At 39.4% G+C, this 24,861-nt stretch overlaps 2 protein-coding genes and 1 pseudogene across 14 annotated transcripts in view; all 3 read right to left on the bottom strand.

Moving 5' to 3' along the window:
- Positions 1-8,404, bottom strand: part of LOC129393041 (nuclear pore complex-interacting protein family member B9-like) — a 50,282-nt gene extending 41,878 nt beyond the window's left edge. For 2 of the 9 annotated variants that reach the window (XM_063598559.1, XM_063598567.1), the window contains exon 1: positions 823-945. Coding sequence is in view for 2 of the 9 variants with exons in the window: in XM_055100003.2 (XP_054955978.2) it covers positions 14-93; positions 823-982; positions 1,357-1,502 (386 nt within the window). In the remaining 7 variants the exon portion in view is untranslated. Of the gene's footprint in view, positions 1-13; positions 94-822; positions 983-1,356; positions 1,505-2,480; positions 2,591-8,376 lie in introns of those variants that run through there. The other 7 variants (XM_063598557.1, XM_063598560.1, XM_055100003.2 and 4 more) reach the window with 6 other exon arrangements.
- Positions 2,563-8,370, bottom strand: LOC129394245 (uncharacterized; annotated as a pseudogene).
- A 967-nt stretch (positions 8,405-9,371) lies between the features above and the next one.
- Positions 9,372-24,861, bottom strand: part of LOC129394244 (serine/threonine-protein kinase SMG1-like) — a 37,879-nt gene continuing 22,389 nt past the window's right edge. Inside the window, exons 3-11 of one of the 5 annotated variants that reach the window (XM_063598571.1) lie at positions 24,423-24,559; positions 23,068-23,126; positions 21,576-21,789; positions 17,763-17,888; positions 17,312-17,384; positions 16,291-16,409; positions 14,388-14,560; positions 10,594-11,956; positions 9,372-10,383 (exon numbers count right to left, since the gene is read on the bottom strand). In XM_063598571.1, the coding sequence (XP_063454641.1) occupies positions 14,393-14,560; positions 16,291-16,409; positions 17,312-17,384; positions 17,763-17,888; positions 21,576-21,789; positions 23,068-23,126; positions 24,423-24,559 (896 nt within the window). In that variant the 3' untranslated portion in view covers positions 9,372-10,383; positions 10,594-11,956; positions 14,388-14,392. Of the gene's footprint in view, positions 11,957-14,387; positions 14,561-16,290; positions 16,410-17,311; positions 17,385-17,762; positions 17,889-21,575; positions 21,790-23,067; positions 23,127-24,422; positions 24,560-24,861 lie in introns of all 5 variants that reach the window. The other 4 variants (XM_055100017.2, XM_055100018.2, XM_055100020.2 and 1 more) reach the window with 4 other exon arrangements.

Genomic DNA, 24,861 nt, shown 5'->3' with positions numbered 1-24,861 from the left:
GTACACAGTATACCTTAATGCCTGTATCCATGGCCTCACGTCATGCTGTTTACATGAACGTAAAGCTTCGCCGAAGAGTGGAATAAGACAGTCCTGCCAGAGAAAAACCAAAATTACTCAACGTAAAACAGGCTGTTGATATGTTTGCAGATATATAGCAAGTCTTAAGTCCAAGACTGCAATATAGTTTGGCTACTTCAGATTGATTGCAGTAGTTTTATCTATTACACTATACCCTTACATCATTTATCTTCTACTCACAAGAGGCAAGCACACAGTAAGAGAAAGCCTTTTGTTTTGAAGGGAAATCTTCTTCAGAATATTAAGTCTCATTTATCAATATACTTAATAAAGCACATTACAAAAAAAAAGTCACAGCACATTTACTATAAAGCAGACTGCAGAAAAACATTACAACTAATGCTTTATTATGAAGTTCTCGAAGATCACCATTCATTCAGAAGCCCCCATCTCTGGTCGAACTTTACCCCATTTAGGATGAAGAGGAGAGATGTTTGTTTGCAGCAAATCTAAAATTTATGTAATCCGCCTAAAGGAACTGTCTTTACATACACCACCTCCCACCCCAAAAATAGAAGAAAAAACTGAGCAATTTGCCATCCTTGCAATTATCTCAGGTTCTTCCATCTGCCCCATGTACTTCCCAAATGAAAGACTGCCTGAAAACAGCATGTTAGATTTCTGGATTTACCAGCTTGCCCAACTACAAATCCTATTCCAAAAAACTCAAAAAATAAGGTCTTTGTTCTACACTAATGACCATTAATAGTCATAAGAGTGTGCTTGTAAAAATATACAGACCTCTGTTGAAAGTCTGTTAGAAACTGTGGTCTCCAAAGCAGATGAGCAATACAGCTGCAAGGTACTTAGAACTGGCAAAGACTGTGAAACTGTTAAAGTAGAAAGTCTCAGAGGTCCAATAGCGATGCGGGATGTTTGCTTCAAGTACTTTACCACATTTCTGAAACAAAATATTTACTGTCAATTAATAAAAATTACAATTCATAACCACTCAAAGAATAAAGCAATTGCTAAGATGCTATCAAACTGACATCCAAAGTTAGGGGGCAGTAAGAGGAGCAGCCTGCTCTATAATAAAATGATATTAGCAAGTCAAGACATTTGCTTTTGGGGATTTTTACATTTTATTTCATTTCAACCTCAGTTTTTGTTGGCAAGCAGCATTCATATATCATGTGACTTCTACAACTAAAATGAAGCTATTAGCACTAGTATTTAGTAATCTAGTAACTCTCCTTCCAGCCCTCTTCACCCCATGTATGTTTATCACATGATATACACAATGTACATTTACCTCCGTAAGAGTAAACTTACTCAGTTATAGACTGCCACTTCTGATCTTGTTCTATCGGGTTTAAAGCAGTTGCCAAACAAACAGAACCTCTTAACAATGGAACTTCAATGGATTTCTGAGGTTCCCTTGGATCTGGACTTAACATGTTATGAAGCAGTTTTTTCATGTCTACAGAAGTTAAATGAAATGTCATTAAGTTAATGTGCTTTTATTATAAATTTTGATTTATGTTTGGCATTATTAAAAACTAATCACCAATGAACAGCTCCTTTAATATTTCAGGCAGTTAAACACTATAAGCATTACTGAGAGCTATATAAAAATCATACTTCATACAAAATTACTGTACATCAGACCCCTAAAAAGCAGTTGCCTTCAAAGGCTCAAAAATCAGTAAGTCGAGGTCAGGCGTGGTGGCTCACGCCTGTAATCCCAGCACTTTGGGAGGCCAAGGTGGGTGGATCACGAAATCAGGAGTTCAAGACCAGCCTGGCCACGATGATGAAACCCCGTCTCTACGAAAAATACAAAAAATTAGCTGGGCACGGTGGCAGACACCTGTAATCCCAGCTACTCAGGAGGCTGAGGCAGGAGAATCGCTTGAACTCAGAGGGCGGAGGTTGCAGTGAGTCGAAATCGCGCCACCGCACTCCAGCCTGGGCAACAGAGTGAGACTCTGTCTCAACAAAAAAGAAAATCGGTAAGTCAATCTACTATTTAAGGGGACAAATCTAGACCTGCATTAGCAAATCTTGCTCAATCCAGAATACTCATTAAACTTTTTAATAACATTTTATAAAGTGTTCCATTTGTGATAAAGAACTTAATTAATGAGCCACATCAAGATGAAAATCAAGAAAAATATTTAGCTGAAACACTACTTTGTCCTTTGTCAAACAAAATGGCTAGATAAATCTCAAAGTATTAAGGTGGTCATTTTTTTAATTTGACTTAATTTTAAGTGCTTTTCATTTCCCAAATCAAACATAAATAGGGCAGCCCTAAATTTGTTGCTTCACATGGGATTCTGCCCCCCCAAAAATGTAAAATAACTTCCAGATTTTCCAGTAAAATATACTAAGCCAAACATTTTGAGCAACTTGTCCACTAAAATAACTTTAAAACTATTTTCTCAAATACCTACCTATTTTTTCTTTTGATCCTCCAGCAAGTAGATTGATATTTTCTCCTGGTAACAATTCTAATTGCTCGGTACATTCAACAAATTTTCCAGACTCAAAGCTGCTTAATGATCTGTAATTAAAATATTGGTTAGCTTGTATTCCTATGCAGCCTGTGGAACCATTAAAAAAAACAAACAAACAAAAACAGAACAAATCCTAGGAAGACAGCAAAGTACACAGCATTTTTCTGACAAAATTCCTTCCACGAGGATGCCATTATTTTGGTTTTTATGTTGAAGATGTGACTACCACTTAATTAGTACTCAAATTGGAGTGGCAAACCAGAAAGTCACAGCTACAGACTTTCGGTGGAGCTGACTGGCCCCTGTGTCTCCTTCCTGTTTTCATGTGTTGCAGCCTGTTCTCTTCAGAGCCTAACACACTGACAGTAGACCTCTGCAGGACAACTTTGACATCCAGTTCTCTCCAAGCTGCCAGTGAGCTCCCTGTGCAGCCTCACTCCTCACCTACAGCATGAGCCCTTGCAGCTCTCCCAGCATCACAATCTTGTATCTCAGTCCTGGCTTCTTTCACTGCTGGCATCCCTCCGTCTCTCCCTTTTTCACCTACTTTTCTTTTTTCAAAGAATTCTTCTCTTTCATCTGCTTATATGAAAAATAATGACACCTCTGAAATTCTTTCCTGTAGTCCTGCAGCATCAATGCCAGGAAGACAGGCCTCATCCTCCCAGCTTCTATGCTGCTCCTTTCAGATCCCTTACCCTGTCCCCATTTTCATGACACGGGCTCTCCAGCCAGGAAGAAGACACTGTTTCTCACTCTCTCTCTTTTCCATCTTTGCCTGTCCCTCTCGCTGTGTAACTTCCCTTATAACTCAGCCTGAGGCCAGTGCTAGAAAGGCACATCACCTGACTTATTCTGTGCCTGATTCTACCTAGATCAGTGCAACCACTGGCTTCTCAGGGGGACCCTTGAGTACCGGGCGCTGATGAACTGCTGCCAACACAGTCATCATTTCTGCCATTAAAAGGTCCTAAGCTCTCTCCAGTGGCAGGTTCCCCAAGTCCCCACTATGCTCTATAATGCCCTATGCTTTCAGCTAATGACTCAGTCCTCAGAAAAAAACAAACAAATAAACAAAAAAACACAGGCTTTAATTTCCTCTACCCCTACCCCCAATCCACCATACACTGCCGAAATTCTGTCTATACCAACTTTGACTGCTTTCCTTGAGGCAGAGAAAAGGTGAAGGCCAGTTAATCTATCAGTGTTCTTTCTCCTGTTTCTTCAACCTCTGCTTTCTAGTGGCTCCTTCCCCTTGGCCAAAAGAACATAATCTCTCCAACATTTAAAATAAACACTTCATATTTCCCTCCAGCAACAGCTTCCTATCCTCGACTTCAAGAAAAACTCACTGACCAAATAACTTACCTCAAGCTTTTCATTTTCAAATGTCTCTACCACTCAATAGTATTCAATCTAGCTTCTTCTGTCTCTCTACAAAACTCTTTTGCCTTATAATCCCTAGAGCATCTGACAAGGCTGACTACTCCCATCTGGATGTCCTATATCTAGGGCACTTCCCTTCTCAATGTCCCTGTATTTTTTTGAATGGCTTCCTCTTCTATCCTTTCACAAAAATGTTAAACTAGGATTCTGACCCAGGCCTTCCTTCCTCTTCACTCACTATTCTCCAGAGGCTTCTCTCTGGTTTGGTTGCTTACAAAGGCTCTAGAGTATAGAGACTGAAAAGGAAAGACGGCCTTTTCTGTGTACTAACCATCTGCAAATCTCTCAAGCTTAGACTTTCTCCTTAGTTCAAAATCCAATTCTTAACAGCTTACCCAACAATCTCATCTGCACATTTCATTAGAAATCTTAAAACATGGCTTGTTCTCTGTGTGCTCCTACTCCAGTTAATAGCATTGTTTCTCTTCCCTCTACCATTGCCCCCATAAATTAATGGTCTCCATGCTTCCATACTTGCCCCCCATCTCCAGTCTCTTCACCATAGCAGAATGAACCACGAAGTCAGATCACAACACATCTCTGTTCAAATCCCACCTGAAATTTTCAGTCTTACTAGAATAACAGCCAAAGTTCTTTTCTCAGTTCCCAGCTACTTCTCTGCCCTTATATCCTACTGTTTAAGGCGCTCCTAAACACACAGGCCTCCCAGCTATTTCCAGAACACTCCAAGCCCATCATTCTCACATCAGGTCTAGGCCCAAAGGGCATCCTGATGGGCATGTCTTAACCTTGGGTCTTCCCTCCAAAGAAGGTCAGCTTTACCTAACTGCTTTCCTTATGGCACAGAAAAGGTGAGTGAGGTCCAATTAATCCTTCTATCAATAATCTTTATCTAATCTTTGCTTTAAAAGGTTGGAATAGCGCCCACATCTGATCATGTACAAAAAGTGGGAGATAGCGCCCACATCTGATCATGTACAAAACAAAGTAAGTTTATGGCTTCTCCAAAATAAGCACAAGCATACAGAGTTTATCCTTCAAAACAGGGGTATTTGGACATTTTTAAATTAAAATTACAGATTGGAAGGGATCTAGTACACTACACCTGGGACAAATACTTTTTTGTGAAGTCAGTAAAGCCGTTGCATGCAATATAGCATCTCTATGCAATGCAGCAACTCGTCTATCGCTACAGTAAGAACACAGCCACAGGTCAGGTGCTGTGGCTCACACCTGTAATCCTAGCACTTTGGGAGGCTAAGGTGGGCAGATCACTTGAGCCCAGGAGTTTGAAACCAGCCTGGGCAACACAGCGGGACCCCATCTCTACTAAAATTACAAAAATTAGCTGGGCATGGTGGCGCACACTTGTAATCCCAGCTACTTGGGAGGCTGAGGCAGGAGAATCGCTTGAACCTGGGAGGCAGAGGTTGCAGTGACCCGAGTTCATACCAATGCACTCCAGCCTAGATGACAAAGTTAAGACTCTCTCTCTCAAAACAAAACAAAACACCAGCCACACACAAAACACAGGAATGAGAGTACCTGTGTTCCAAGAAAACTTTCTTGAGTCGGAGTCTCTCGCTCTGTTGCCCAGGCTGGAGTGCAATGGGGCGATCTCAGCTCACTGCAACCTCTACCTCCGGGGTTCAAGCAATTCTCCCTGCCTCAGTCTCCCAAGTAGCTGAGATTACAGGTGCCCATCACCACGCCCTGCTAACTTTTGTATTTTTTTAGTAGAGATAGGGTTTCACCATGTTGGCCAGGCTGGTCTTGAACGCCTGAGCTTGGGTGATCTGCCTGTCTCAGTCTCCCGAGGGATTACAGGCGTGAACCACTGCGCCCAGCCCAACGAGAACTTTCTTTACAAAAACAGGCACTAGTGTTGTGATGGTTGTACACTTCTGTGAATATACTAAAAATCAGAGAAGTATACACTTAAAATAACAGACAAAAAACAGGTGCTGGGCTGTATTTGGCCCACAGACCATAGTTTGCAGAACTCTGGTCTAAACAGAGCCCTTTGTATGTGCCTTTTGTGGGAGTAGACTGTATTTCCTCAATTTTCCATATACTGCAAATGGCAAGGTGCCCTGTTCAATAAGGAAACAAAGGCACACCCTGCCACCCTACACCTTTTCCATCCATCTTTTTCCTTTACACTGCCAAGACACTCCATTCCACCTGACTGCCCCATCCCCACCCACTTTCTCCTTATTTCTAGAGTACAGGACATAAACATCTTTGAATCTGTAAATAATGTGAATAATTTTCCTCAAAAATCAAGCTTTCATGTTTGAAGAAGAGTTTATTGTGACTTCAAACATAAGCTGTAACTGGTAATAAGCGAAGCAGCTATGGAATTATACAAGGCAATCCAATCAAACAACACAGAGCACATTGAAGCGCAAACATCAAATTTTACCTTCTTCCTCCTAAAAACTTTATTCCCTAATTACATCCATTTCTTTCTTTCTTTCTTTTTTTCTTTTGAGACAGAGTCTAGTTCTGTAGCCCAGGCTGGAGTGCGGTGGTGTGATCTCAGCTCACTGCAACTTCCACTTCCTGGGTTCAAGCAATTCTCCTACCTCAGCCTCCAAAGTAGCTAGGATTACAGGTGTGCACCACCACCCCTGGCTAATTTTTCTATTTTTAGTAGAGGCGAGCTTTCACCATGTTGGCCAGGCTGGTCTCAAACTCCTGACCACAAGTGATCAGCCTGACTTGGCCTCCCAGAGTGCTGGGTTTACAGGTGTCAGCAACCGTGCCCAGCCTACACCTATTATTTTCTATTAAAAATAATGTTTTTCAACTCTGTGTGGTCCAAGAGGAAGAAGAAATACACAAACCATAAACAATAAATACAAATCAAGAGCAGGGCCACGTCGAATTACTTAAAAAAAAAAACACACGGGCTGGGCGTGGTGGCTCATGCCTGTAATTCCAGCACTTTGGGAGGCTGAGGCGGGTGGATCACCTGAGGTCAGGAGTTTGAGACCAGCCTGACCAACATGGTGAAACCAAGTCTCTACTAAAAATACAAAAATTAGCCCGTCGTAGTGGCAGGTGTCTGTAATCTTAGCTACTCGGGAGGCTGAGGCAGGAGAATTGCTGGAACCCGGGAGGCAGAGGTGGCAGTGAGCCGAGATTGCACCACTGCACTCCAGCCCAGTTGACAACAGCATGACTCTGTCTCCACAAAAAAAAAAAAAGCCCCCCCCCCACCACCACCAAAAGAAAGACTACAGGTTGAGTTATTCCTTATTCAAAATGCTTGGGACCAGAAGTGTTTCAGACTTTGTATATGTTTGGATTTGAGAATACTTGCATATATATAAAATGAGATATGTGGGGGATGGGACCCAAGTCTAAAGACGAAATTCACTTATGTTTCATAGACACCTTCTATTCATAGCCTGAGGGTCATTTAATGCAATATTTTAAATAATTTTGTGCATACAACAGTTTGGACTCATCACATGAGGTCGGGTGTGGGATTTTCCACTTGGGGCATCATACTGGTGCTCAAAAAGTTTCAAATTTTGGAGCATTTTAGATTTAGGATTTTCAGATTAGGGATGCTCACCAGTAAGTGGTATGAAAATATTCCAAACTCCGGCTGGGCATGGTGCTGCCCACCTGTAATCCCAGCATTTTGGGAGGCCAAGGCAGGTGGATCACCTGAGGTCAGGAGTTCACAACCAGCCTGGCTAACATGGTGAAAACCCATCTCTACTAAATACAAACAAATTAGCCAGGCGTGGTGGCGCATGCCTGTAATCTGAGCTACTTGGGAGGCTGAAACAGGAGAATCGCTTGTACCCGGGAGGCGGAGGTTGCAGCGAGCCAAGATCGCGCCATTGCACTCCAGCCTGGGCAACAAGAGTAAAACACTATCTCCAAAAAAAAAAAGTATTCCAAAATCCAAAATCGAAAACACTTCCAGTCCCAAGTATTTCAGATAAGGAATATTCAACCTGTATGAATGTTCCTAGGGAAAAAGAGACAGCCAAAATATAAGACCATGTATAAGAACTAACTTCAGTAGACAGAAAGAAAAAAGTACCAGGGGAAGAAGAAAGAGACCGCATTTTACAACAACTATACAAATTTGAGCTGTAAGAAACACTGACATTTTCTGTAAGCATGCTAGAGCAAATAGGAGAAATTCATAAGACATTTTCTAGAAAATAAAACTAATATAAAAAAACTTACCAAGATTTGTCAAGGAAAAAGAAGAAAAGTTAAATATAATGGCAAGAAAACATTCCTACCAATTTTATTTATCCAGGCATGTCTTAAATACAGCTGTTCGTTACATACAGTGATTCTGCAGACATGTTGACATGACAGTGAAATACATAAATATGTAATGAGAAAAGGCTTAACTGTGGATAAAACAAAGTCATTACAATTAAAGACTCACCCCTATTAGTGAGTTTTTGGCATTTCCAATTGTAGTCAGGGCACTGAGGTCAAATTTAACTACAAATTTTGCATTGTCTACATTGAACACATGATTCTTAAAAGCCTCATGTTTTATTTCAGAACAGGCCTCACGAAGTTGCAGACTGTGCAGGAGGTTGTTTAGGGCACAAGTCATTTCTCCCAATATTAACTTATAGGCAGTCTCCAAAACAGGAATATTCTTCAAGCTGAGCATTGCTTGATAAACAGCACGGGCTACAGCAACAACCTGAAAAACAAAAAATTCAAGGAAGTGATAAATGGAAAATAAATCTTCTAAAATTATATGGAAAATAAATCACTATCTGTATTAGTGCTGATGATACAAATAAATTTAAGATCGATCAATTCACTGTCCGTAGCACTTAATATTTTAATTTTTTAAAAGCCAATCAGAAAACTGACACAGATCAGTATGCTATTTCAAATCTATTAAGTTTTATCACAAATAAAGAGTACTATAAATGAAAACTGTCAATAGGAAATTTCCAAAATGGCCGTTTTTTTTTTTTTTTTTTTAAATAATCAACATCAAAAGACGTATGCAAACAGCAGTTTAAGACTGGGTTTCTTAAATCTACCAGGAAAGTCTGTGGTGGATTTGACTAGGGGGTGGTTGAAAAGCCAGTCATTTTTGTTTACCAAATATACAGTACTTCTTAATTTATAACTTTATAAATGTGTCAACTTGTTTTACCCTTATGAAAATTTAATAAATTTAATAACAGCAAAAGATGCATAGTTTGAAAAGAGTATCTGGCACACCATTCATGAAAGTATTCAGTATGATTATCAAGAAATATAAATTTAAAAGAACAAATACAATCACTATATTCTAAATCAAACATTTCACATTTCACTCAATTTCACTTACATAGCCTGGTAAGCAACATTAGGTCCAACTCTTCAGTGACTCAAGTTGTCAAAATTCATTATCAGTGTATTACTTACCTCTTTTTCTTTATGATAACACAAGAATAGTAGTTTAGATGATGGTATAAACAGTTTTTCTACAAATGATGATGGCAGTTTCGTATTTATCTGTTCAACAATCTAAAAGAATAAAATTTTTTAAAAATGAGCTTCTCAAATTACAAAAAGACATGGAGAAACCTTAAAGGCACACTGGTAACTGAAAGAAGCCAATTGAAAAGGCTACATACTATATGACTCCAACTACATGGCATTCTGGAAAAGGCAAAACGATGGAGACAGTAAAAAGATCAGGGGTTGCCATGGGCTTAAGATGGGGGGAGGGAGGAGTGGGGAGAGGGAAGGAGGAAGGAGTGGGTAGAACATAAAAGATTTTTAGGGAAGTGAAACTATCCTGTATGATACTGGTAATAGGGGAAACATGTCATTACACATGTTAAAGTCCATAGAATACATAACACAAAGTAAACTATAAAATTAGTTAATAATAATATATCAATATTCACTCCTTTGTAATAAATGTACCACACTAACACAATATGTTAATGAGGGGGAAACTGTTGGGATGAAGAAGGTATATGGGAACTCATTGTTTTCTGCTCAATTTTCTGTATATCTAAAAAATAAAGTCTTTTAATTTAGAAAAATATATCTAAGCTATATTTTAAGGCCTTAATACTGTGACATTAAAGTGTTTAGACACCTAAATAGGACGCACGTATTTTACAGTTATCATGGGCATTTTTTCACATTAGCAAAGAGAGGTGTAATTCCGGCAGAAATGCTCAGCAGAATGTCATCTAGAATTTGCTTTAAAATAATCCAGTTGGAGATGAAAAGATAGCAAAGAGGCCTAGATGAAACCAGATGGGCCATTTCTTTCTAATTATAGAAGCTGAGTGTTAAATATGTACAAATTTATTATACTATGCTCCCTATTTTTATGTGCTTCAGAATGTCCATAATAAAAGTGGGGGGAGGATATTTATGGTTAAGAAATTAAAGGAGGCCGGCCGGGTGCGGTGGCTAATGCCTGTAATCCCAGCACTTTGGGAGGCCAAGGCAGGCAGATCACAAGGTCAGGAGATCGAGACCATCCTGGCTAACATGGTGAAACCCCGTCTCTACTACAAATACAATTGTGCCACTGCACTCCAGCCTGGGCAAAAGAGCGAGACTCCGTCTCAAAAAAAAAAAAAAAAAAAAAAAAAAATTAAAGGAGGCCAGGCATGATTGCTCACACCTGTAATCCCAGCACTTTGGGAGGGCAAGGCAGGAGGATTACTTGAGACCAAGAATTTAAGGCGAGCCTAGACAATGTAGCGAGACCCCTTCTCTCCAAAAAATATAAAGGTTAGCCAGGCATGGTGGCATGCATCTGTAGTCCCAGATAGTCGGGAGGCTGAGTGGGAGGATCACCTGAGCCCAGGAGTTTGAGGCTGCAGTGAGCTCTGATTGTACCGCTGCACTCCAGCCAGGGGAATACAGCAAGATCCTGTGACCAAAAAAAAAAAGAAAGAAAAGAAAAAAAGAAAGAATCTGGTGCGTAGAGCAATGTTTCCTCAGAAAAAACGAGTAAAGCTACACTGAGACTAGCTATCAACCACTAAAAATAGAGGCCTGGCAGAGTGGCTCATGCCTATAATCCCAGTACTTTGGGAGGCCAAGGCAGGTGGATTGCTTGAGCCCAAGAATTCAAGACCAGCCTGGGCAACATGGCAAAACTCCGTCTCTACAAAATAATATAAAAAATTAGCCAGGTGTGGTGGTGCACGCCTGTAGTCCTAGCTACCTGGGGGGCTGAGGTGGGAGGATCACCTGAACCCAAGAGGTCAAGGCTACAGTGAGCCAAAATCATGCCACTGCACTTCATCCTGTGCAACGGAGTGAGACCCTGTCTCAAAAAAAAAATTGCATTAAAAAATAAAAGTAAATAGACACTAAAATGAAAGCATAGATTATAAGACTGATGAATGTACTCTAAAAAAATTATATAATAAAGCAAAGCCCTTATTTTTTTTTCTTTTTTGGAGACAGGGCCTTTTTTGTCACCTTGGCTGAGTGCAGTGGCACAATCAGAGCTCACTTCAACCTCAAGTTCCTGGGCTTAATCGATCCTCCTCCCTCAGCCTCCCGAGTAGCTAGGACTGCAGGTGCACACCACTACACCAAGCTAATTTTTGACTTTTTGTACAGATCGGGTCTCACTACATTGCCCAAGCTGTGCCAGAATTCCTGGATGCAAGCAATCCTTCTGCTTTGGCCTCCCAAAGCGCTGGGATTGCAAGCATGAGCCACCATACCCAGACAAAGCCCTTCATTTCTTACATATCTATTTAAGGGCCTGAATAAACCAACACATTAAAAAGGAAAAGAATAATTCACATACCAGCGTGAGTAAATTCAAGACGGAGATGATATAATCGGTACCACAAGTCTGGCAATTCTCCTAATCCATATGTAATGACCATGTCACAATGTATAGTCATGCTAGGATCCAAGCTGCCGAGCAAAACACCAACACACTCATTAGCAGCTGTCAACACAGCCTCAGAAAAAAACACCTGGTTTGCAGCCGTCACACATCTCATTACTCTGTACAGAACCTGTAAATGGGGAAAACCAGCGGCTTTTTAAAAAAATTCACGTGCTTCCACAAAGCAAGAAAATACTTTTTATTTAATGCAATTTCAACTGAAAATTAACTGCTTGCCTTGCCAGCAGTCTCTTAATATTCTAGTTCTCAGTAGCTGAATAATAATGATGCCTTTACTACAATATGTAAACATGATCTTGGCTAAAAAATCCTAAAGTGCTACTATGACAGGAAATGGAATCTGCCATCCTCTATTTCCCACATACCCAACTTCGTTTCTCCCAATGTCACTAAATGGCTGAAGCTCAGAATCTTTATCATGAAATACACCACGACAGTAATGGTATTGACAGCATGGGAATAGCCTGCCCACACATACTACAAGCTAGCTCTTGGGCTTTTGGGAGTCAATCTTTCAAAACTGAACATACGAGTCACTTTAAGCTTATTAAAGTTTCTATCTACTGATGGTCTCTTTTGAAAGATAAGCACTCTCATGCTTACCACATAATATCTTCAAAAATCATATTATCTCCAATACACACACAAACAAAATCCCCCACTTCACTATAATGGCCAATTGTGTACTAAATTTCTAATAAAATAGGGGAGAAAACAGAGCAAATGTTAAAAAATATTTCTCTAATATTTAACAACCAATACATACAGGATTTTATTTAGTCTACCCATAGTTTTCGTTAAAAGTATCCTTGGAGGTTGGGCATAGTGACTGACATCTATCATCCTAGCACTTTGAGAGGATTAGCTGGAAGGTTCTCTTGAGTCCAGGAGTTTGAGACCAGCCATGTCAACATAACAACACCTCATCTCTACCAAATTTGTTTTTAAATTAGTTAGGCGTGATGGCTCACAACAGTAGTCCCACCAACTACTTGAGAGGCTGAGGTGGGAGGATCACTTAAGCCTGGGAGGTCAAGGCTGCAGTGAGCCAAGATCGTGCCACTGCACTCCAGCCTGGGCAACAGAGACCATGTCTCCAAAAAAAAAAAAAAAAAAAAGGTGGGGGGGGGAGAGGGCGGAGGGGGAAGCATTCTTGGCCATGCATGCACAGTGGCTCATGTCTATAATCCCAACACTTTGGGAGGCTGAGGTGGGAAGACTGCTTGAGGTCAAAAGTTCAAGACCAGCCTGGGAAACACTGAGACCCCATCTCTACAAAAATAAAAAATTAGCAGGAGCTATGCTGGGAGGATCACTTGAGCCCAAGAGATAGAGGCTGCACTGAGTCGTGATGGCACCACCCCACTTTAAAAAGAAAAAAAAAAAAAAAAGCTGGGCATGGTGACACCCGCTTGTAGGGCTGAGTGAGGTGGGAAGTTCACCTGGGCCCAAGAGTTCAAGACTACAGTGAGCTATGATTGCACTACTACACTCCAGCCTGGGTGACAGAGTGAGGTTCCAGCTCCAAAAATAAATAAAAAAAATAAAAACCCCACCATTCTACCATTCTCAAAGGCCTAAAAGATCCTCATAAATCAATATACACCTATCCTATAAATTATGTCCCTTTTATTTTATGTCTGAATTAACGGCTTTTTATTTCAACTCTGTACAGTCTTCAAACAACCACCTTTTAGACATTAAAAATGAAGCAAAGATATTAAACCATTTTGAAACCATATTGGTTTAAAATACCGATATGCTGGTTTCATTTATCTTTCAGTTCTGACATTTCTGCTCAAGCACACAACTTACTATATAATCAATATCCTATTTTATTTAGCAACATGTTCAGCAAAAGTATATGCTCCTAAAAGCGAGTTTTATCCTGACGGTAAAATTTTCATCAGTTAGATTAAATTTTTTATGACTGTATCACACATGCTTCTTTCTCCTTATTCAAAGCAGAGTACAATGCCTGGGGTTCATTTCTTGTGTCTTTTCCACTGAACCCTCATTGGATGTGCTATATACAGTGCAGCTAATGTCTGAGGCTGCTGAAGTGTGGCAATCTAGCTACCTCATTTTTAATTTGTTTAGGTTCTTTGATATCAGGCTATCAAAGAATATAAAGATACACAAGTTTTCATATGAGTTCCATCTTATGCTCAGAGAAGATTACTTTCTGAGGCTTCTCCTATAGTGTGCTATTCGTAATATGTTGAAAAACTAAAAGGAAACCCAATAATTTAAAAGTAAAATTATAAGAAATATTATTTAAAAATGAAAGAATAAGATTTAAAAATTCAGAGTGGCCTTTTGTCATGGGAGGGTAGGGGAGTTGGATGAAAGGAGGATGAGATATAACAGGATTCCCTGCTTTTCTGGTTATTTAAGAAAGCAGTCAGACAATATATACATACATACATACATGCTAAACAAATGAAGGATTAATAACAGTTCACCTGGTAAAGAGAAGCATTTACAATGTAAAACAATTTTATTTTTGAATGACACTTCAAATGCCCAAAAGCACTTACATCTGTTACGTATGCCTCAGTAATTGGAGGGCCCGAATTGGGCTGAGGCGTTCCCCAATGCTCCTCACCACAGTACTAAATACCCGGAGAAGCGCAGCCAGCTTTGGTAATGACACTGATGGAGGAGGGACGTCTTCATCCACTGATTCCCCAGAGGCCACATGGCTGAGGTCCTACATGTGAATTCACAGCATTCTTAATAAGTAGTACATTGTTTAAAAAAAAAAAAAAAAAAACTCTAAAATATTTCAATCAATTCATTTTAGAATAGATTTTTAGGCTTTTAGAAAGAGAACTGTGGCCCATGAGAATATTCATGACTCTGAATATAAAAATGGGTTTTACCTAATTATTTCAAAAAGCCAACATTAAACCCAATAGACAACAAATTAAGGAAATAATCTCTTAAATCAACTCAGAAAGCTGTTGGGGAAAAATAAATTCTAGCACATATGCTCTAGTTATATGTAGGTATAAATGAAGACGGAAGCTTCTGCCACTCCTGAATTCGTTTTTGGCTAAAAATCTCATTCTAGGTATTCTTTGAGCCACTCAGCTCAACAGTAAGTCCTCCAAACCAAGAGCATGCACATGAAGAGCAAAGGGAGATTACAAGACCTGGTCTACAGATGTGTAACTGAAGAAGTATGATATATGAAAAGGGCAAGATTCGCAAAAACTAGGATACTAGAACCAATGTATACATCTACCTAAAATTAAGCACCAAAATAACAGAAGAGAATGAGATCTTAAGGATAACAAGGGGAAGCATCTCTACAAACTAGAATGTGTGGCTTATGAGAGGTAGATCAGCTTTAAACGTGGGCTGTGAAAAAAGACATTCTAGGTGTGGGGGCAAAGAAAAAACAACGCAGAAGCAAAACATTTCCTTGCTTTTCTAGGAAAGAGTAAACACATCAGTACAGCTAAAGGTACTGAATTCCTGTTGACTACAAGCAGCAAAGATGAAAAAAACAAGATGAGGCCAAAATCTTTATGGGAGCCTTGACTGGTTGATCTGAATAGGGGAGAAACACAAAGAGATTCAGATAAGAGATGGCACAGAGTTAAGCCATGACAGTGTGGCCAGAAAAGCCAAGTACCAGTAACAGAGGCTTCAGCAGCACTCTTAAAGCTCCTATGCTATATTCGTACAGCCACAAAAGCTGGCTGAAGCCAAGGCTTGTCCTCCAAAGTACGATTCAAGATCTCCTGTACATATGTAAGAGGAAAATCTTTAGGAGCTTTTGGTGTTTTGTGTTTTTTTATAACACAACATCAATTTGCTTTAAGACTCTGAAGACTGGGAACAAAAAATAAAAATAAATAACAAAATATGTCTTTAGAAAAATACCAGCTACCGAGAGTATGTAAAGCTTTGCGAAATACGAAGCTTGCAACGTTTCTTTTAGTCTCTCCAGCAATTCTCCTGGTAACTTAAACACATCTGAAATAAATGTTTAAAATACTGACTGGGCACGGGGGCTCATGCCTATAATCCCAGCACTTTGGGAGGCCGACGCGGCTGGATCACCAGTGGTCAGGAGTTTGAGACCAGCCTGGCCAACATGGTGAAACCCCGTCTCTACTAAAAATACAAAAATTAGCTGGGCGTAGTGGCGGGCACCTGTAATTCCAGCTACTCAGGAGGCTGAGGCAGGAGAATCATTTGAACCCAGGAGGTGGAGGTTGCAGTTAGCTGAGATCGTGCCATTGCACTCCAGCCTGAGTGACAGAGCGAGACTCCGTCTCAAAAAAAAATTTTTTTTTTTTCAAAATATTGCAGTGGGCTTGTAATTTCTGCTTAAATGTCAGGAGGTCTGAGCCATTTTAAAATAAATCTAGCACAATTTAAGATTTTTTCTTAACCAAAATTTTAAGAAACAGCTTTCTATATACTCACCTCAGCATATGCTTCCATGTCTTCTAGAAACTGACCAACAAGAGGCGTAGAAAATGCAAGATCAGCTACCCAAAATGGCTCCAAACTCTGCAACCACCCTTGGAATCGCATAAGAAATTCTGAAAGGGTAGGGGGGAGAAAAAACACCAAAAAATCCAAATTAAAAAAATATAAGAGGCTTCTTTCAAAAAGTATCTGGTTTTCAAGCAGCATACCCTAAAACACGTCCTTATATCATAAAATTAAGACTGCTAAACATACTGATCACGATTAACCAATACCTCTTTAATTAATACCTCTTTAATTTCTGCAGAAATTAACAGGTAAATGTTATTTCCTTGCTTTTTCAGTAAATTTCATATCTATATTGTCACTACACATGACTTAAGACTAAAATGCCACAATCTACCATTGGCCTGGCTAATCCCAGGGCCACATCTAACCATTAAAGGTGTATACTCATCTCCTCAGTGAAAATGAAACAGACCACTATCACCTGAATATCTTATTTTCAAAAGTTTATTACACCAAGTAAGTTACGAGAAACTATGACACTTGAAACAAGCTGAAATGTGCAAATGAGCCACGCTAGTCATTCACTTAACTCCAAAAAAATGGGAAACAAAACCATTTCTCATTTATGACAATTCTCCAAATTAACCCTATATTTCCTTTTTTAAAAAAATAACCAGAAAAACAATAAAATGTGACAAATAACTTGGATCTTCCATTGTCCACTTCAGGGTATTGCCACTGCAATATATTCTTACCATATACTTTCCTACCAGTACAAACTACAAATAACTTGGGGAAGTCCTGTCTGTACTTACTCTACCCACCTACTAGCAATTTCCTCTGAAAATATATATTTAGCTAACAAGTCATGTTTATTTACAATAAAACATTTCTCTGAATTAGTTTTCTTGCATTATTCAAGAAATGGCATTGATAGATGGTCACTGGGGGACCACTGCTCCTCCCCGACAGTATTTAAATAACTGGTATAGGCTGCAAGACTTACCAGATACCTGCTGCGTGAGCGAAGGTTTCTGAGTATGATCTCTATGCCATCCAACTAATATACCAATTGTATCCTTGATGGAAACAAAGAGAGAGGGGGCCAATCATTTTAAGATATTACTGCCATTCACCTGTGGACCATTTCACAGCAAAAGATCCTAAAAGGAGCATCTATGTTCTACCTACTTGACATTCTAGAAACTTAGAAAGGGGAGAGGGGCAGGAAAATAAAAGAACTACATTTCTGACAACAATGAAATAGTTTATTTTCTTCAAATATTTTAAGGTACGAACGTCAGAAAGAAAAATGCGGCATTTAACCCTGGAACCTCAAATATCACTGATTATATTCAAAGGAGCAAAGGCATTGTTTTCCATCTGATTCCTCAGTTCCTCACACACACAACCATCCCCCTCACCCCCTGATCTGAACAGCGGAATGAGGAACTCACCCTAAAATTAGTGCTGAAAATATGAGGGTAACATCGAGCCACCAAAAGAATGCACTTAACACATCTGCAAAGCAATTCTGGTGTATCCACATTTTCAAGAATTGACTGCAGGCTGGTTATTACAAGCTTAAAAATAAAAGTTACAAACCGTGAACATTCAACAAAATAGGGAGAAAACAAGCAAATTAGGTTCATTATTTACTAAGTGACTACATAAAAAACTGAGTATGAGACCAAGAAAAATAGATTCTGTAGTTTTAGTTAAAAAAAAAAAGAATTGACTTGTAAATTTCAACTGCTTGGGAGGCTGAGACACAAGAATCGCTTGAACCCAGGAGGCAGAGGTTGCAGTGAGCTGAGATTGCACCGCTGCACTCCAGCCTGGGAAATACAGCCAGACTCCATCTCAAAAAAAAAAAAAAAATTAATAAATAAATAAAATAAATAAATTGAAAATATTTCGCTCCACTAAGCTGTTAAGCTAAAAACAAATACTGTTTTCTCTTCTTCAATGTTTGTTAATATTAGTCCTTTGACATCAGTTAACATTAGTCCTTAATAACATCTGTTTACAATATCCCTAAATGCTCTCTTTAAGATTCTACCTGTGATTAAATTTCAAACACAAAAAAGTAAAATGGATTTGGGAAACTTTTCTATAAAGTACAACAATTACTTTGCAATCCAAAATATAAAGCAAATTTTATATAATTTATGCTTTAGTATATTAGTACTTGCTTTATATGAAAATTAAGGAAGATCAGTATGGCACCACACATGAATAACATGCAGGCTCAGGTTACCATTATACATAAAGTTTTAAAATAAATATATGGCAAAAATAAAATAATAAATAACTATTTGTCATTCCATTGAAAGAATATTTATTTTGCAGCTGTTAAAAAACATTTTTCCCTAAAAAAGGAAAAGCTGTGCTTTACATAGCAATCTTATAAAAGAAATGCTAGAATCAGAAAACCATCATTTTAGGCTGGGTGCAGTGGCTCACACCTGTAACCCCAGGACTTTGGGAGGACGAGGCAGGTGGATCACCTGAGGTCAGGAGTTCAAGACCAGCCTGGCCAGCATGATGAAACTCCGTCTCTACTAAAAATATAAAAATTAGCAGAGCACAGTGGCACATGCCTGTAATCCCAGCTACTCAGGAGGCTGAAGCAAGAGAACTGCTTGAACCTGGGAGGCGGAGGTTGCAGTGAGCCGAGATCGTGCCACTGCCCTCCAGCTTGGACAATAGAGCAAGATTATGTCTCAAAAAAAAAAAAAAGAAAAAAAGAAAACCATTATTTTGCAATAGCCAATGTTATAATCTACACAGGCACAGACTATCAATGCTAAAAATCATTTAAAAGACATCTTGGGGTAATTACAGAAATTTGAATATAGAACACATATGTAATAAAATTCATTTTCTTAGGTATGATTACAATATTCTTGTTATACAGAAGAAAAACCTTATTCTTGGGGAGATGCATACTAAAACATTATGGGGTGAACTGTCATCATGTGTATGGTTTTCAGATGCTCAACAAAAGTCTGTGAGAAAATAAAACTGTGGCAAAATATTAGTAACTAGTAAATCTAGGTGAAGCATATATTATGAAATTATTATCGTATTTACAGGTATTTATTTTACTGGTGCATCTATCTTTCTATGAATGTGAGAATTTTCACAAGAGCTGGGAAAATATTCATAATTATGCATGCAGAATAAGCCCAAGCTGGTGGCATTCTGTTCAGTTACAGGTAATTTTCTGAATCTTCCCTCAAATTTTTCTCAAACCTCTATAATCAAGGGGGAAAATGTTTCATTTTGTTTTGCTTTTTTGAGACAGGGTTGCCTATAATGGAGTGCAGTAGCTTGACCATAGCTCACTGTAGCTTCAACCTCCCAGGCACAAGCGATCCTCCTGCCTCAGCCTCCAAGTAGCTGGGATTACAGGTGCATGCCACCATGCCCGACTTATTTTTTTCCTTTTTTTTTTTTTTTTTTTGTTTGATAGAAACAGGGTTTCGCCATGTTGCCCAGGCTGGTCTCAAACTCCTGGACTCAGGCAATTCACCAGCCTCAGCCTCCCACAGTGCTGGGGTTACAGGAGTGAGCCACCATGCCCAGTTAAAAATATATTTTTTATTAAAAAAAAAAAAAAAGAACATTCCTTATATTTCCTTTATATTTTTTAAACTACATACCCAAAATAAAGCATATCAAAAACTGTAAAAAAAAAAAAAAAAAAAACCCTAATATCAGATATTCCAAACACAACAATACGATAATTTAATCACTTAAAATCTTACTCAAAACTAAATCAATGACCTTTTAGGCCAGGTGTGGTGGCTCATGACACTAATCACAGTACGGGAGGCCGAGGCAGGAGGATCACTTCAGGTCAGGAGTTCAAGACCAGCATGGCCAACACAATGAAACCCCATCTCTACTAAAAATACAAAAATTAGCCAGGCTAATGGCACACTCCTGCAATACCAGCTACTCGGGAGGCTGAGGCAGGAGAATCACTTGAACCTGGGAGGCAGAGGTTGCAGTGAGCCGAGATTATGCCACTGCACTCCAGGCTGGACAACAGAGCAAGACTCTGCATCAAAAAAAAAAAAAAAAAAGAATGATATTTTAATATATTCAGATACACAAATATGAAATAAAACTAAGTAGAGCTGCTATTCATTTACACATAATTATCTTATACCATTTGGAATAAGAATTTGGGGCACGTTAGCAAACCAAAAGGCTCAGAAAGAAGTTGTGATAGTTAGTTCTTGTCTCCCTCTACAAATGTGAAGCACTCTTCTATCCGGCATTACTAGTGGAGTTCCTATTTTCAACTTTGCAAATCATTCTGGTCCTAAGCAATCTCAAAAACAACATTTCTAAAAACCAAAGAGGAAAAAAATCTTTTTTTTTTTTTTTGAGACAGAGTCTGGCTCTGTCTCCCAGGCAATGGTGCGATCTCAGCTCACTGCAACCTCAGCCTCCCGGGTTCAAGCGATTCTCCTGCCTCAGCCTCCTGAGTAGCTGGGACTACAGGCGCGTGCCACCACGCCCGGCTAATTTTTGTATTGTTAGTAGAGACGGGGTTTCACCATGTTGGCCAGGATGGTTTCGATCTCTTGACCTCATGATGTGCCCGCCTCGGCCTCCCAAAGTACTGGGATTACAGGCATGAGCCACCGCGCTTGGCTGAGGAAAAAAAATCTTAAAACTAACTTATTTCAAATCTAACTTCAACGTGTATCTTTTTTTTTTTTAGACAGAGTCTCGCTCTGTCCCCCAGGCTGGAGTGCAGTGGTGCGATCTCGACTCACTGCAAGCTCCGCCTCCCAGGTTCACGGCATTCTCCTGCCTCAGTCTCCCAAACAGCTGCGACTACAGGTGCCCACCACCACGCCCGGCTAATTTTTTTTGTATTTTTAGTAGAGATGGGGTTTCACTATGTTAACCAGGATGGTCTCGATCTCCTGACCTCATGATCCGCCTGCCTCAGCCTCCCAAAGTGCTGGGATTACAGGCGTGAGCCACCACACCCGGCGTGTAAGCCAATTTTTTAGAAGAAATCTCTCCCTCTCTCTCCACATATATGCATATATGTATGTAGCACTGATCCTTGAACAGTGTATCCTTTACTCAAACTGAGAAAGAGGAATTTTTAAAACATATTTCCTATCAGTAGATAACCCCTATTCTATGTTTCCCTTCTTCAAGCTCCCCTCCAAGGACGTGTGTTAAAGGGACAATTTTCTTCCCAAGTACATCATGCATTTTTCCCCCTTCATTCTTACCTGCATTACAGATGAAAAGGCTTTCTTTTCTCCTACAGTCTCTAGTGCTTTGTAGGTGGCACATAAGTAGAGGAGTTTAACTTCATCTTTTGCAGATGAGCTAAATTTGCTAAAAATCCACTTGAAGATCTTCTCAGCCTCATAGCTCAGAGAAGCACAAAGAAGGCCGAGACAGCAAGCTCCCTCCTGTCTCAACTCCTGAAGCAATTTGCTACTGTGTTTATTTTAATGCAAACAAAAAACACACACAAAAGGCTTAAGTTTTCTATGATGACACGAGTAATACATCTTACAAAAGAATGTCTTAAGTGGTTTTTTAAATTTCTATTCAAACTACATAAAAGGTTGAAATTTTCTCCACTCTAAATACTACATTCTGTCTAGCCTGCATTGCCCTCAAGTATCTGTCTGACATTACTTTCTTTTTACAAAATCAATTATTTACAAACAGTGAGGGAAGGCCCAAAAATGCTAAATTCCGTCTCAAACTGTATTAAATAACTCTCAGAAAAGGGCAGCAACAAATAATTAGATAAAACACTCTACACATAACTGCATTCTACATAATATCCAATATGTAATGACTATAAAATAAAAAATGGTAATAGTTAAATACAGAAACTTAAAAGGATAACAGTAATGATTTACATAGAACTTTAATAAGTAACTCTATAAAACAAAACCATCAAAAGGCACTAAGGTTTATGACCAGCTGAGATAAATTTTGGGTACTTGCCAACACTGCAAATCTTTGGGAATCACCATAACAAAAAATGACCACACACCTCTGGAGACTCTAATAGCCAGAGGATATATGGTTTGGATCCACTCTTACCCAAAGAAGGAAATTCCTTTTTACCTCTATTCTCTAAGCAGTTTCAAATTCTCTAGTTTCCAAAAACTAATTTTATTCTTCATGCCTGCATCAAGAGCTTATGCCATTCCATAAGTCAAGACTCAGTTATCCAGTGAGACTAGCAAATTAAAAAAATAAAATATTCCAGCCAGGCACGGTGGCTCATGCCTGTAATCCCAACACTTTGGAAGGCTAAGGTGGGTGGATCACCTGAGGTCAGGAGTTCCAGACCAGCCTGGCCAACATGGTGAAACCCTGTCTCTACTAAAAATACAAAAATTAGCTGGCAGTTGTGGTGCACGCCTGTAGTCCCAGCTACTCGGGAGGCTGAGGCAGGAGAATCACTTGAACCCGGGAGGTGGAGGTTGCAGTGAGCTGAGATCGCACCACTGCACTCCAGCCTGGGCGACAGGGTAAGACTCCGGCTCAAAAAATAAATATTCTTTTCAAGTGGATTCCATTTGTATTCAACCGTAATTAACACATAATTAATGCAGATAAAAATGACAAGACCCACTGAAATGTCAATAAATGTTCATAAACAAAGCCAGTGGGTTTGTCTTCTTGTGTATTGTTAAGTAATTTCTGAAAATATTTTTTAAAGTCATTTAAACCGAACCATTATTAGTTACTTACCTTTCATTAAGCACGTCATGTACAGCAGCCAAGATATTATCCAATTGTTTAACTAGTACCTTTAAAAGAAAACACATTTAGAAAAACTTCAAATTCCTATACTTTTAAGAATAGCATTGTGTCCTTTTTTACTTGTCTTCCCCTCCAAATTACAATTCAACAGTACTTTACTTTCTTTATTATTCCCACTCCCCAATGAGCATGTATCAGGAATGTCATGTTTCCTTTCAGCCTATGAAAGAAATTCACCCACTGGAAACATAGAGCTGTGATCATCAACAAAAAAATAAACTCAAAAAGCTTGTTTCATTTACTTTGAAATCCATTTGAAAAATTGACTGACGGATGGAGGGATAGATGGAGAGATATGTGACAAGGCAGTATTTAGGGTAAAATGTTAACGACAAAAATTAGATGACGGGTTTAACAGATTCAATGTCAAATTCTTTCAACTTGCTATATATTTGAAACTACTCATAATAAAATTTGGAAGGAGGAGAAACTTGCTTTGATCCAAGTGTCATCTGCCTCACTAGACCATTTTCATTAATTTTCTCCTGCTCATTGTCAAGTTCTTTTTTTTTTTTAAGATGGAGTTTCACTCTTTTCGCCCAGGCTGGAGTGCAATGGCGTTGATCTCAGCTCACTGCAACCTCCGTCTCCTGGGTTCAAGCGATTCTCCTGCCACAGCCTCCCATGTAGCTGGAATTACGGTCATGTGCCACCACGCCCAGCTAATTTTGTATTTTTAATAGAGATGGGGCTTCACTATGTTGGGCAGGCTGGTATCGAACTCCTGAACTCAGGTGATCCGCCCACCTTGGCCTCCCAAAATGCTGGGATTACATGCATGAGCCACCACACCTGGCCCATATCAAGTTCTTAATTGGTGTAAAGAAACTGAAGAAAAAAAATTTAACCCTTCCTATACTTTGTTACATTTCTGTTGTTGTTTTAAGAGACAAGGACTCCCTCTGTCGCCCAGGTTGAAATGCAGAGGTGTGATCATATCTCACTGCAACCCTGAATTCCTGGGCTCAAGTGATTCTTCCACCTCAGCCAGGTGTAGTGGCACATGCCTGAAGTCCCAGCTACTCAGGAGGCCACAGCGGGAGGATAGCTTGAATCCAGGAGTTTGAGACTGCAGTGAGCTATGATTGTGCCACTGCACTCCAGCCTGGGCGACAGAGCAAGATCTTGTCTTTAAGAAGAAAAAGAAATTACATATTAGAGAGCATTAAGTTCTTGATCATCATAATACAGACCTTCCCCATTCTTAAACTACTCAAGGTAGCATTACCTAGTTTATTATGGAAACACAAAAATCCTCATATTTCCAAACATACTATACTTACCAGCTTATTTTCTGGTTGCTGAATAAATTCTTTCAACTGCTTTACAGTAGCCAATCTTCGGTCTCGGTCGTTTTCCCGGGTGATCCTCCGAAGAAGATTTGACAGTCGAGACTCATCACAATAAGACATCGATCTCTCTGTGAATATATAAACATTTTGGTGTCCACTGAGTATACATAAGCAAAGGAATTTTTAAATTTTAAAATAATTTTTAAATTTTTAAAATTAAAAATTATTTAAATCATAATTAAATTATTATGGTGGCTCATGCCTGTAATCCCAGTACTTTGGAAGGCGGGTAGATCACATGAGTTCAGGAGTTTGAGACCAGCCTGGGCAACATGGTGAAACCCTGTCTCCACAGACACACAAAAAATTACATAAACTAGCCAGCCAAGGTGGTGTGCACCTGTAGTCCCAGCTACTCGGGAGGCTGAGG

The sequence above is a fragment of the Pan paniscus genome, chromosome 18 (genome assembly GCF_029289425.2).
Source record: "Pan paniscus chromosome 18, NHGRI_mPanPan1-v2.0_pri, whole genome shotgun sequence".
NCBI lineage: Eukaryota > Metazoa > Chordata > Mammalia > Primates > Hominidae > Pan > Pan paniscus.
The sequence above is the reverse complement of the archived record's forward strand: the minus strand, read 5'-3'. Positions and strand labels throughout refer to the sequence as shown.